The 14,315-nt window shown below is 46.7% G+C and overlaps 1 protein-coding gene across 1 annotated transcript in view; it reads right to left on the bottom strand.

Moving 5' to 3' along the window:
* Positions 1–251: 251 nt before the first annotated feature.
* MGMT (O-6-methylguanine-DNA methyltransferase) overlaps positions 252–14,315 on the bottom strand; it is a 140,205-nt gene continuing 126,141 nt past the window's right edge. The window contains exons 5-6 of the mRNA XM_058810622.1: positions 7,751–7,890; positions 252–1,422 (exon numbers count right to left, since the gene is read on the bottom strand). Of these exons, the coding sequence (XP_058666605.1) occupies positions 1,279–1,422; positions 7,751–7,890 (284 nt within the window). The 3' untranslated portion in view covers positions 252–1,278. The remainder of the gene's footprint in view (positions 1,423–7,750; positions 7,891–14,315) is intronic.

The raw sequence follows: 14,315 nt of genomic DNA, 5'->3' as shown, positions 1-14,315 counted from the left end.
GGGATATAAAGAAATAATAAAATACACCCAAACTGTACATATTATAAGGCCGTATTTTTATCTCGGGGTTCTGGTGACACGTACAAACCACTTGAGCTTTGCTTCTGTGCTTTATATCGCCACGAGAAACCCTTGATAAAAATACAGCTTTATATTGTACAGTGGGGTATAGTTTATTTTCCCCATATATCACACCCTGTGTTTTATTTATAAACAGACCCAAAGACACTTGCACATGCAAAGCAGTTTTTTTATTGAAGTAATTCCGAGGTATCAATAATCCTGGATTAACTAAAGCACTGCCACACAATAATTTTTGGGGGGCAGCAATGGCCTTTCTAAAGAGACATCCATGAAAATATGATAAAACACATAAAAAAATCAGTATTTCCATCTTACAATTTACGATTCCCATACTGGAAATTTCAGCTTCTTGTGGCTCGTACTCGCAGAGAACCCTGCTAAAACCACCTCAAAATTTAACTTTAATGTCCCTTGAATCCTTCCAACGGAGAGGCTACGGGAAATAAAGCTTTGGAAAACAGAGACACATGGAAATCTGAAGGAAAACTCGAATGATAAAGGAATGTGCTGCTGATAAGGAAGCAACTATGATGAGCTTTTCAGTATTTTGCCAAATTTGGCTAATCAGGCTGCTTATCCAAAACATATAATTTGTCAGCAGAATCTCTTTGCCTGCTCTACGCAAAAAAAAATAATTATTCCCATCTTCCAGTCCAAAATGAAAATGCAGGAGCAAGGAATTCAACAGCTGCCTGCTTCTGCACGGATCTCACTGTGCTCCTGTAACTCCTGCTCAGGTAAAAAACCATTTTATGCCCCAAAGTGGGGAGGGGGAGCTGGGCAGGGACCCTGTGCCAGGCTGGGCCACTCGCCGTGAGCCAGACACTTCCTCAGGGGGAAGCCTCCACCTCACACTGGCCACGTCCCTCCCACTCCCTTATCCCTGCTTTAATGGACATTAAAAATAGAACAAAACAGGGCTGGAAATGGGAACAAAATCCATGCACAACAGGCCCGGATCGCTGTAGTCATTCTGCTGTAAAATGTAAAAACAAGAAAGGGCAGCCGAGCTGCCTCCCCCAGGACGCATCCCGCTTTTTTAATATAGTGGTGCCACCACACATTTCACTTTGGATGTTGCATTATATTTATGTGTCACTCAAATATTTACCATTTTCCTGAATTCTGCTGGGTGCTGTGAGAGAGAGAGGGCTCGTTTCAGGCCGAGGAGCCGTGGCCGTGTGCCGGGGCTGGTTAGCAGCCCCCTCCCTGCGCCAGCTTCTCCTTCTGCAGCCTCTCGTGGCACAGCAGCCACTCCTTCATCAGCTGGCCCCCGCCGTAGCCGCCGCTGTCCCCGCTGCTGCGGATCACCCTGTGGCACGGGATGATGATGGGGATCTGCAAAACACCCCAAAAACCCCAAAAGGAGCAAAGGGTGAGGCCGAGGGGAGCCAGGAAAAACGGGACGCGTCGCTCAGTGATTATGGGGACGATTGTGGGGATGATTATGGGGATCTGCCACAGGCTGGGCTCCATGGGCTTGGTGCTCTCCAGCCTGAATGATGCTGTGATTCCATGAGAGTGGAAATCCAGCACTGTAAAAGCCAACAGCTGTGTGGCACTGGGCTGGCAGGGACATGGAGCTCCCACATCAGAGCACAAACAGAGTCCTTCAGCACCCCTGGAGGCCACCCCAGTTCTCAGGAAAAAACAGCCATGGACAGGAATTTTAATACATAAAAAGTGATGCAAAGTCTTTAAAAGGATAAACCTGAGATATCAAATCCCATATATAAAATGTTCCCTGCAGCACCAGGTCCTGCTGCCCCGCGCCAGCTGAGCCCTCCGTGCCCAGGGTGGGGAACGAAGCCTCACAGACCCAAAATGCACACGGAGAACTCTTTAAATTGAACACTGGGATGGAATTGTTCCCTGGCAGGGTGGGCAGCCCTGGCACAGGTGCCCAGAGCAGCTGTGGCTGCCCCTGGATCCCTGGCAGTGCCCAAGGCCAGGCTGGACACTGGGGCTGGAGCACCTGGGACAGTGGGAGGTGTCCCTGCCATGGCTGGGGTGGGATGGGATGAATTTTAAGGTCCATTCCCACTCAACCCACTCTGGAATACCAAGATCATCCCAGGACTAGAAGATTTCTGGGAAAAACCAGATTATTGAGAAGAGATCCCAGTGCCTGAGCTCCCCAGCAGATCCTCTCTGGGCTGCAGCACCTCCATGTGCACCCTGGAGAAATTCTCTGGAAGACCAAGGCACTATTTATTATTTAGCAGCCAGTCAATCCAAAATGGGCTGTGAATTTTTAAAACCTCCAAAAGGAGAAGTTTGATTCCAACCTAACCAATTTTAAGAATTCTTTTTTTTTTTCCCTCTCTGCCTTCTACTCCCTATCATTTATAACCACACGACACAGATTCTGCAAAATCAATGCCAGAAGTTACATAATGGACTGATAATGCAGAGGAGAACATAAATGTGTTTTTTTTTTTTTATTTTTTATTACAGGTGATTATCATAGCTGAAGTACACACCATAAAAACTGCCATCCATCATCTCTAATCACGGGTGTGTTTTGGTAACTGCATAGTAATGGCATTTCAACGGTGGGGCTGGGACAGCATCACTCACCCACAAGGGCAGTTCTCACAAATCTGGGGATCTCCAGTCAAAAATTGTAATTTATTTCTGTGTAGACACGCAGACAAATTGCACACTTTACCCTCACTTATTTTAATCCCATTTAATCACACAGTTCAAGCACTGTGGTGTATTTGAGCCTGGGATACACAAACCCCAAAGTAGCTGAACAGGCCAGACCATAAATTGAGAGGGATTTTTTTGGGGGTGTTCTTTCAGTTTACTTAACTAATTTCAATGTCTGAAATATAAAATCTTAATCTCAGCCCACATTAAATGAGAATACACACAGGTGCTAATTGTTGATCAGTGTTTAAATAAAAAACTGCTTCCAATATCTGCTTTATTTGGATGTGGCAATGCCACAAGTGATTAATCCATCTGTGACAGCTCCAGTGAGTCCCACTGCAGGTTTATGACTTCTTCAAAGAAATTGGGATTTTTTTGCAAGTGTTTTTCTGGTTTGGGGTTTCTCTGCCTTTACACTCCCCGCAGTTACTGCAGGAGGCTTGGCTTGAGTGACAAAGCCATAATAATACACTGTAAAACATCTCTGAGGTTCATTTGCAATTCTTTAAAAACACACACAGTAAAGCAGCAGAGTTTTGTGGCAAGGCTATAAATCTTGGTGGAGAAAAAGCAAAAAAAAGGACTTTATTTTCAGATGTGGGGTCTTGGATGATCCCTGGGTGGGAGCAGGACCTGCCCACAGCACAGGGAAGTGGGGCTGAGCTGTGACCACCCAGCACACAGAGGGGGTATGAAATTAATGCCACTTTTTCCATGGCCAAAACAAAGAATTCCACGCTGAGATTGTCCCAACACAAGCACCCGTCTGTCACCCTGCACAGCTCTGGATGTAGGAGTGGTGCAAAGACCATACCAGCGCTGTAATTTAAAAATATTGAATATTGCTTCAGTTTGGCTTAATTGTGGTGACAACGTTCAGCCTACTAAAATAATTAAACCTGCTAAAATTTATTAGGGCCCTAAGGACATTTTAGAGGGAGAACTACCCTAGTCTGGAGCTTTAATGCCTCAGCTACATTTAATGTAATTTTTATCAATAACCAAGCAGCTCATAATATTATAGCACCGCTGAAATCTTCATGCTGCGAAATCTAATTCCTCTCCCCCACGAATCCATCACACGCACAGCCCCTACCTCAAACGCTACAAAACTTCCAAACCCAGAGATTTGTCTCCAACAAAAAAATAATATGAAGGAGCCCTCGGATCGATGCCGGAGTCCCTCTGATTCGGGCACCAGCTGAATATTTTCTCCAACTTCGCTTTTGTTCTTCTGGGTAGAGGCCCACAAGGGAAAGAGCTTGTTTTCACTTGCAGCCTCATCAATACCTAAATCCTGGTGAACAAGTGACACTGAGAAGCTGTAATCAATAGCTCCCTGTGCGTTTTTTCTTCTGGTCAAATGGTTCAGCACTACTGACAGCCCTGACACTCGGAACATGATGCTAAATCTTTATCAACAGCCATCTGGGTGAGTGGCAGAACAAGGCTGGGCCGGTCATTAGCGCTCCTGGCGATCTGTGAATAAACCAACTCCTCCAGAACGGGTTTGTTTAGGGAAAAAAGGTGGGGGAAAAGCTCCCTGCCCACAGGATGGATCACTCTGAGCTGCTTTTAGGGAATTTTGGTGCTCTGGATGTTCCCAGCGCTCAGTTTGAGAGGAGGGGAAGGTCCCACGGTGTGGCTGGAGAGCTGCTGATGTGCCTGGCTCAGCCAGGACAAAATGGAAACAGCGGAGGGATCACACTGAGACACACTCAGCAAAAAACAGACCCGTGGCTTGCTCATGTCACAGAACGCCAGACTGGCTCGGGCTGGCAGGGATCTTAAAGATCACCCAGTTCCACCCCCTGCTTTTTCTCCACCTCTTCTCCAGCAGAAACAAATCCCATGGTGTGACCCAGCGTGGGTCTCAGGTTATCGCTGGCCACCAAAGGAAGCAAAGGTTTTGGGAATGGAGATAGTAGGGAAAGGCTCAACCCCAGAGGGTGCTGGCACTGCCCAGGGAATGGGCACAGCCCCGAGGCTGCCAGAGCTCCAGGAGCATTGGGACATCACTGCCAGGGATGCTCAGGTGGGATTTGGGGTGTCTGTGCAGGGACAGGGGATGGACTGGATGATCCTGTGGGTCCCTTCCAGCCCAGGACGTCCCCTGGTTCAGTGGCTGAACACACAGGTTCTTTGATGTGTCCATGGTGTTTCAGATCCACCCACCACAATTTTCTCACCAACGCACAACTGCTCCCTCAGTGTTCCAAACATTTTGGTTGAGTGTCCATGCTGTAGCTCAATGTTACATCCATGATTCAGCATGGATTGGTGCAATATCCTCGATTTAGGACAGACTGGTACCAGGATCAGGCTGTGCCCCTGGCTGGGGTGAGCCCAAGGACCAGCACAGCTGCAGAGGGCACAAACCCAGTGCAGACAGCTCTGAGTGCTGTGATCAGACCTCTGAGGATGTCTTATTTAAGGCACACAACACTCATTTAGGATGGCCTTGGACTAATCATCCCAACGTTCTCCATTTCCCATGAGCTTCTGTGATTTCTTTTTGATCCTCCTCTACCAGTCTAATGAGATTTTTAATTGAACTTTATGGGTTCCCTTCGAGGAGCACAGACCTCGCAATCAGTGTGAACCACAGCAAACTCTGGGAAGCCTCTCCTGAGAAAGGTGAGCCATCCCCACCCTGTCCTGGCCAGGAACTGAGGCAGCTGCTGCTGCTGCTGGCACCTCTTCCACCTCCTTGCGAGGCTGAGGGTCAGCCCAGGAATTGTGTGGAGCATCCCAGCTGCAAGGGGAAACCTGTGGAATGCACTCTACCCAAATTAAAGGCCAAGCTTTGATTCATAGCAGGGAGAAATGTGCTGGTGTCTGGTGGAGGAAGGTGACTTTGTGATTTCACCCAAGTGTTTGAGGGACAATGTGATGCCAGCTCAGGGTTATTTCAAAGGGCCCTTTTTCCTGGTAGTGCCACCCTCACTCAATCAGGGTTATCACAAATCCATCCTCCACCACACCAGGTTGCTCCAAGCCCCATCCAAGCCTTGAGCACTTCCAGGAATGAGTGTGGGGTTTGAATGAGGGTTCAGACCCTGGGTAGCTCTTGAGCAATTTCTGACCTCTCATGTTTTATCCCACTGGTCCTCTCAGTATTTTCTTTAATCAGATTTCTACGAGGCTGCAAGGTGGAGTTGCAAATTGGGTCAGAAAATCCGTTTTCGCAAGAGCTGACGGCTTTATACACAGAAATAACAAAGGTGAGGGTTTTTTTTTGCAGTGCCACATTTTATCTTTATCTCTCACCTCATGCATAAAATCCCTGTGTACTGCACACAGCCAGCCTGCACACGATGGCTCACAGGCGAAGGACCAGGAGACATTTCTGGGGGAAATATCAGGAGCACTGAGCAGTTGCTCACACTCAGGTGCAAAAGGATGATGTGTGTGTGTGTGTGTTTGCATGTGGAATAGGGATGGAATTTCAGATTACCTCCAGGAGATGAGCAGTGGCAAAATTGTGGTTTGCGATGGGCAGGACTCTCATTACAGCACTGATTTTTTTTTTTTTTTTAATCATCAGCTTTCTATGATGAAATATTGAGGTGGTATTATATTAATACAGCTCTTTTTCCCTACAGCTATACATTATTATCTATAACCACAGCTTAAAAATTTTCTGCTGGGGACAGAAACTACTGCAGCCACGGTATGGGCTGGGAAATGGCAATAATAACTAGGACCCCATTTAAAAAAAAATTGAAGGAGCTTTGCTGTATATTTTCAGAACTATTTTCATCCTTCCTCACAGGGGAAAAAGCAGGAATTTTCACACCACAACCTGCTGTTACTGCTACTTTGGATGCTGCTGCTCCACTGCAGCCTGAGGGCAAAGCTGGGTACATTTCTAGGCGATGGCAATTACATCTCCTTTTGCACAACACTGGATTGTTATTCTTTGAGAACTGTTTCCTGCAGGTTTGCATTGGATTGCCTTATCTTAATGTACACCAGATTATATTGGAAAGCATTCCATCATATTAAAATAGTTTGTATTGTCAAGTACAATGCAGGCTATTGACAAAACACTGCTCATAGGAGCTGCTTCACAGGGACAGGTGATGGATGCTGCAAACAGGGTGGGCTCAAAGCTTAACCCCACATGCAGCTGTGTGGGTGTCCCTGGCTGGGTGCTGCCCGTGGGGAATTGTGGAGTGGGATGGGCTCTGAGGCCCCTTCCAACCCAAATTGTTCTGGGGTTCTGTGGCTGTGTGGGTTTAGGGACTGAACTGCTCCTCAAACAGTGCAGGCACATCCAAACCCTCTGAGCCAGGGTGGGGCTGATCCATCCCATACAGCACCCACTGAGCACCACAGCAGCTGCACACACCCACCCAGGGACTCAGGGGCATAAACACACTGAAAAGCTAAACCCAGACAAAGAAAAGGAAAAACAGACACAGATCATTTAGCATAAGAACATTTTTTTTCCCAAATCCACAGGCTGAACCAGGAGTGCTGCTCCCTCCAGCTGGTTCAAATTCAGGCAACTCACCTCCAGAATCCCAGACTGGTTTGGGTTGGAAGGGACCTTAAACTGATCCCATTCCACCCCTGCCATGGGCAGGGATACCTTCCATTGTCCCAGGGTGCTCCTGGCCTTGTTTCCAGAATTGTATTTATGCCAGAGTGGATGGCTTTAACACAAGCAAAAGCACTCATACTCTGCCAACTTAAGCCCATGTGGAAGAAAAGACTTCCTCAACCTAAGAATACACTAAGAAGTTTGAGAACAACAAACTGTGCAGAGGCTGATGAGTAACAGAAGTGTTACTCCTCCCAACCCAACCCAACCCAACCCAACCCAACCCCACCCCATAAACGGTAGGGCGTAAATCACGCTAACCTGGGCAGTGCATTATTGCCGATTAACAACACCTACTGGCCTTACTCCTCACGGCAGCCCAGTTTTCGGAGCAGATGAATTTAACCCCTCAGAGCCCTCCAAAGGCAGCCTGTCCCAGCAGCTGTGCCCTGCACTCACCGGGTTGCTCCTCATGGCTGCCCCCACGGCGCGCGCTGCCCGCCCGTTGCCAGCAAGATCCGCCAGCTGCTTGTAGGAAACCGCCTCCCCAAACTTGACATCGTTCAGCAGCGTCCACAGCACCTGCCTGGTGAAGGAATCTGCAAGGCAGAGGGAGAGAGCACTGGGGGGCTGCAGAAATGGGGATGGAACAGTCAAAAAACTCAACACAAAGCCTCAATGGCAATTTCGTAATTTAAACTGCAACAGCCCCGTGCACCGTCCTGTTTTGTGCCCTGTATGACTACAGTTAAATACATGATTATTGCAGACAGTGCTTGCAGTAGCTGATCACTATAAAAAAAAGGATTTAAGGCTTTGATTTGCCTATATTTTTAATTTGCTTCGAGTACAATTATCCTGTTAGCTGGTACAATGTGGCTTTTCCCATTAAATTGGCGGAGTATAAATTAGCATAGAGTCAAATTAAAAGGGAAGGAATAAGTGGCTGTACCTCTCTGACAAAGGCCTGGCATCTCCAGCTAATTTCCAACTTCAGCTGGGACGTGCCAGGGACGCCCTAGAGCCAGCAAACTCCGAATTATCCTGGCTGACTGCATTTCATAGTGGGGACCCCCGAGCTACTGCTCAGCACTGCACACACTGCCAAGTGTAAGGACTGGCTGTGACCTTGAATGTCCTGCACATCCTTAATGATGCAGGGGGGGAAAAAAAATATATAATATATCGGCCATTATTTTAATTTTAATTTGGCAGCAAATTGCTTTAAGTGTTCCAATTGCTGGAATAATGAATAAGCAAATGCATTAGGAGAGGCTTTCTTTGGCATCTCAGGGTGTCACCCAGCCCAGGGTTGCTTCAAGGAAGGAAAAGGGATGGTCCTGTTTGGATTTGAGCTGGGCTGAACACCTCTGCCTCCTTCAAAGCACTTGGAAAAGCTCTGAGGATCTCACTCTTGGATAATTTACAGAGAGGAGTGAGCTGGTGACTGAAAAATGGGAAAAAAAGGGAGAAGAGACCCCTTCCCCCAGCTGAGAGCCTCAACCTCCTGCTCTGGCAAAGAAAGAAACTGATTAAAAACATTTTCTTTCTTTAGTTGTCAAAAAAGACATTGATTACCTTCTGTAGGAAGGTAAAGAAATGTGATTTTGTTCTTAAAGGAAACCCATACGGCGTTATGTGTGTGTTAAATAATAAAAATCACTTCTTAACTGAAGGGAATGATAATCACTTCATTGAAAAAATCTGTTTAGTCTTTATTATAACATTAAGCAAATTAAACATCAGCATAATCCAGGTGATACGAGAAAAGGGTCATCAAAGAAATTAACTTTGTTGTTCATTAATTTACATGGATTAGTAGAGGGCAAAGAGATAGCAAATCTGCTCTAGTTTTTTATGATATAATTTCAAACTGTACACCATTTGTGGCAGTAGGGTGACTTTGGGGTTAATCAGACTGATTTGTCCTTTTAATTGCTTTCTATTCAAAGAAAATTCATTAGATAATGTTCTCTTCAAAATTCATGAATCAATTTAACTGAAGAAACCACATTAACAGCTTTGGGTTCATTAGCACAAGCAGTTGTGTTACTGGCTGATTGCTACCAGGGTTTCCTTAGGCAAACAGGTTTTGTTTACTGCGATTCCTTCAGAAGGGTTTATTCCAAATCAAACTGGTCCTTATTATTTTCTTAACCTGTTTCATCCGGCAGGATTAGCTTTAACCCCCCTGCTCAGGGGTCTTGGGGAGTCACTGCCCCATGGCATCTTCTAAATGACCAGAAAATCCCTTTTTTACCCTCAGTTTTTGCAGGTTGGGGCGGGGTGGGCCTGAAACTTTTGGGAACCTGTTGGAACCAGGGAGAAAACGGAGCAGAGTGCAGCTGGACAGGGAGCAGCTGGGGGAGGATGGGGCAGCTGCAGAGCCCCAAGGGATGCCCAAATTCCCGAGGCCAGGCTGGCACAGGGACACAGATCAGATATCCCCCTGCCGGGGCCACCAGGCATTTCCCATGGGAGCAACCTCTGCTCCCACACAAAGCACTCGTGGAGGGTTCAGAAGAATGTGAAATATTTAGCGATCACGCACATCGTTTTGGAAACGTATCTGAAAACTCCGTTTCATCCTGCGGGGAGCAAAGGCATTAATTAGTGTAAGCAGCTCCAAAGAGGCAGTGCCAGATCCTGTTATTGAACTGTCTGCACGTGTGAGTGCCTGGGAGCACAACCTGCACTCATTTTAGGAGTTTAAGGGTTCAGAATATAATAATATACATAAAGCAAGATGGAGGTCTTAGGGTGGAGGCCAGTCCTTCTTCTTCACCTTCTTCTCCATGGGTTTGGGTGGTTTTGTGAAATTGGATGAAGAAGTTCACATTGCAGATCACAGGCAGTTGGTTATTAAGTTTAAAGTAAAATTAATTCAGGAGTCATTTCTTAATTTCTTAATTGGACAGTTGGTCCTTCAAAGGCCTTGTAGAGAGAGACACAGGGCTCCATTTTTAGTTTGTTATTGAAGTGCTGCAGAACTCAGGGGTTGTGAGACTGCGGCATGGATAAGAACTGGTAAACATCTAAGTCCCAACAAGAAATACCCTCTCACACATTTAATCCCAATCCTGGCAGAAGAAAAAGAAGTGAAGAATTGACATTAGTGGTGATCCTGTGTGAGGACGACACAGAAGGACTGGGACCTCAGTGAAGAACAAGGAAGATAAAACTCAGCCCCATCCCATCCCCTCCCCACTCTCACAGGGAAGGATATTTCCAGATAAATTACCCTGAACCTGTTGTTAATGCCCAGATGCTCAGAGGTCCTTTCCACCAGCCCACTGGGCCTTAATCCTCCATACAAACATGTGAAATCCATGGGGATAATGGAGAGAAAATCAATTTTACTTGAACACCAGCTGTATCATAACTTTTAACAGTGTAACTGAAGGTGGGAATTAGTCCAAAGAAGTAAAACCATAAACTTCTAACTAATAATCATGGAATTATGGAATGGTCTGGGCTGGAAGGGACCTTAAAAATCATTTTATACCACCCCCTTGCCATGGGCAGGTACACCTTCCACTAAATAATATCTATTCTATATTATTTATCTATACATATATGTTTGAATGTAATCTCTAACAAGGATTTTTGGGTTGGTGGGATCTCAGTCCCTCAGGATTCAGGATGGATGAGAGAAGAGCAGAGGGACCAGTGCCAGCCCCTTCCTGTCCCCTCTATACCCCACAGCCTGATTTTCCACCCTTTTTAATCTCTTTGATTAGGAGGAATTAAAGACAGACTGGTATTTCCTTCCCCTCAACCCTGATTGCTGGGAATGTTAGTTTTTGTTTGTTGGGAATGTTAGTTTTCGTTTCTCGTGTTGGTTTATTTTTGTCGTTATTTTTTCCCCCTGCCTTTCTTTTTGTTTGTTTGTTTTTCCCCCAGAGTTTTGCAAATGCAAAGAACAGTTATAAACACTTGCTCCTCCTCGGCAGCTTTTTCACAGCCTGCCTGGGGTACTGCACAGACAACTTTTCTTGTTGTTTTTTTTGCACTCATTGGTTCTCACTGTTATTACTATTAGCAAAAAAAAAAAAAAAAAACCAAAACAAAAAAACCCAAAACATTCAAGCACAACAGTTGAAAAATACCCAAATCTGTTTGGAAAACAGCAGCTCCCACTGCAGCAGCAGTTCCCACCTGAGCCACAGAACTCAACCTGGCTCTTGGATATGGGAAGAGCAGGTTCACACTCACACTGCAGAAACAACAAATGGTGTAAACCATTAAGCCAAGCAAGAGAGTAGAATTTTAGCAATTTTGAGATTTCCTTATTATTAAAGCCATGTTAAACCTGTCACCCTACCACAGACTGACCCAGTGATACGTGAAGATATAATTTAATAATTTAATTCAAATGTTCTTCTCTTTTTATACCCCTGCATCCCTGGCAGTGCCCAAGGCAAGGTAGGGCAGGGCTTGGAGCAGCCTGGGACTGTGGAAGATGTCCCTGCAATGACAGGGGTGGCACTGGGTGGGCTTTGAAGTCCTTTCCAGCCCAAACCAGACTGTGACTCCATCAAATATCTCAAATACCAGGCACTTTTATTAAGATTTTAGGTATTGCCTGTGCATGCATGCTTGCAAAACGTGACATAATGAAACAGAAACATGACTATAATGTAGAAACTTGCTGTCTGTCTGCACCACTTCAGTGAAAAACGGACCAAAATGCTTCCTTTTAACACCTTGAACATCCAGGCTGGCTCACACTGAGTGCATTAAAACCCAATTAATGGGAGCTGTTCCCGATCCCTGCTTTAACACAGTTTTACACACGGCTCCCTTCAGATTTCTGAGGGGGTTGTGGGGCCAAATTCTATCCTTAGAAGCAAGGAACTCTCCCTGGAGCTCATCCAGCAGTATTTCTGCAGTTAAACTCCCCGCAAGTCAGGGGGTGTTTAACTCCAGCAGTAACTGATATTCTGACCCATTTTTCACACAATACCTCGAGAGCAGTTCACTAAACTTGCAGGAGCAGGTGGAATTTTAGAGCTGGTGGAAATGAGCAGTTGGAAGCTCAGCAGTGGCCCTTGGAACTCCCCAGGTTCCCACTTCCAACCTCAAACTTCCAAACCCCAAACTTCCAAACCCAAATTTCCAACCCCAAACTTCCAAACTCCAAACTTCCACACCCCAAACTTCCAAACCCCAAACTTCCACATCCCAAACTTCCAAACCCCAAACTTCCAAACCCAAATTTCCAACCCCAAACTTCCAACCTCAAACTTCCACATCCCAAACTTCCAAACCCCAAACTTCCAAACGTAAACTTCCACAGCCCAAACTTCCACAGCCCAAACTTCCAAACCCCAAACTTCCACACCCCAAACTTCCAAACCCCAAACTTCCAAACCCAAATTTCCAACCCCAAACTTCCAAACCCCAAACTTCCACAGCCCAAACTTCCAAACCCCAAACTTCCACACCCCAAACTTCCAAACCCCAAACTTCCAAACCCAAATTTCCAACCCCAAACTTCCAAACCCCAAACTTCCACACCCCAAACTTCCAAACGTAAACTTCCACACCCCAAACTTCCAAACCCCAAACTTCCAACCCCAAACCCAAACAAGGCTTTATTCAAACCATGACTCCCTCAGCACCAGCAGCTCCATCTCAGCTGAATGTTCAGGCTTGGAAAGCCAGGACAGCCCTGGCCAGGCTGGGCTTGGATTTGGGATTGCAGAGCCCTGGCCAAGGCCCTGCTGGGTGACCCAGCAGCCCTGGCAGTGCTTGGCGAGGCTCTGAGCAGCAGTGCTGGGGTTCCATCAAGGAGCCACCTGATTCTCCTGAGCTGTAACTGCTCCAGGAGAGCAGAGCAAACGCTCTGCATGAAGAGACACAGGAAATACCAGCCTCTTCCCAGCCAGCAAACTGCGGCAGCCAAGGTTTGTGCCGCAGAGGGGATGGGGAGAAGCATAAAACAATTTTATTTTTCTCCGGCATCAGTTTAATGCCGATTCCCGAGTACCCACCCCGTTTTCCTGCACTGAGATTTCCCTCAGGGATCTGGAGCCTCCTCCTTGGCATTCTGTCCCTCTGATCCATTCTCCTGAGACCCCACCTGCAGTGCTGCACCCAGCTCTGGGCTCCCAACAGGAGGAGGGCATGGAGTGAGTCCAGAGGAGGCCACGGAGATGCTCCAAGGGCTGGAGCCCCTCTGGAGCCAGGCTGGGAGTCTCCAGCTCCAGTGAGACCCTGCCAGGGCCTAAAGGGGCATCAGGAGAGCTGGAGAGGGACTGGGGACAAGGGATGGAGGGACAGCACACAGGGAATGGCCTCAGGCTGCACCAGGGAAGGTTTAGGTTGGAGATTAGGGAAAATTTCCTCACCCAAAGGGCTGTCCAGCTCTGGCACAGCTGGATTCCCCAACCCTGGGGGAATTTCACAGCCCTGTGGATGTGGCACTTGGGGACATGGGCAGTGCTGGCCTGGGAGTGGTTGGACTCGATGAGAGAGAACTTTCCCAACCTAAACAATTCTGTGATTCCATTCTCCATCTGCATGTATCCCACAGCAACACTGCCCGATGTCACCACTGCTGCTGGAGACACAACACTTCTGAATTTTCCATCTGCAGGACCACCCCAGTGAACATCCAAACCACAAAAACCCCTCCAGCTTCCATTTTCACCTCTCAGCCACTGAGCAGCCTGAAGCAAACAGGTTCCAGGAGGAGCCAAGGCCAGACCTGCTCACTTGAGGCACACAAGAAGCTTAGTCAGGCTCAGCTTTACTTTACTCCCCTCTCAGGAATATAAATGCTCTGACAATCTCAGTGCCATTCTCAGGGCACAGGGACAAAATCTCACCCTACACCCTCAGAAATGGTGGGCAGAGCAGGGGAAAACCCCACCTCCAGCAGCAGCATTTATATTTTGTGTATATTTTATATGTTGTGGTTTTCTAAGTCAATTGTTGTAATATTCATTTTTATTTTATTTTCATTTACATAAAAAGAGGAGAAATAAAACCCCAACAACCATGAGAAGTTAAATAATTC

The sequence above is a fragment of the Ammospiza caudacuta genome, chromosome 9 (genome assembly GCF_027887145.1).
Source record: "Ammospiza caudacuta isolate bAmmCau1 chromosome 9, bAmmCau1.pri, whole genome shotgun sequence".
Lineage (NCBI taxonomy): Eukaryota > Metazoa > Chordata > Aves > Passeriformes > Passerellidae > Ammospiza > Ammospiza caudacuta.
The sequence above is the reverse complement of the archived record's forward strand: the minus strand, read 5'-3'. Positions and strand labels throughout refer to the sequence as shown.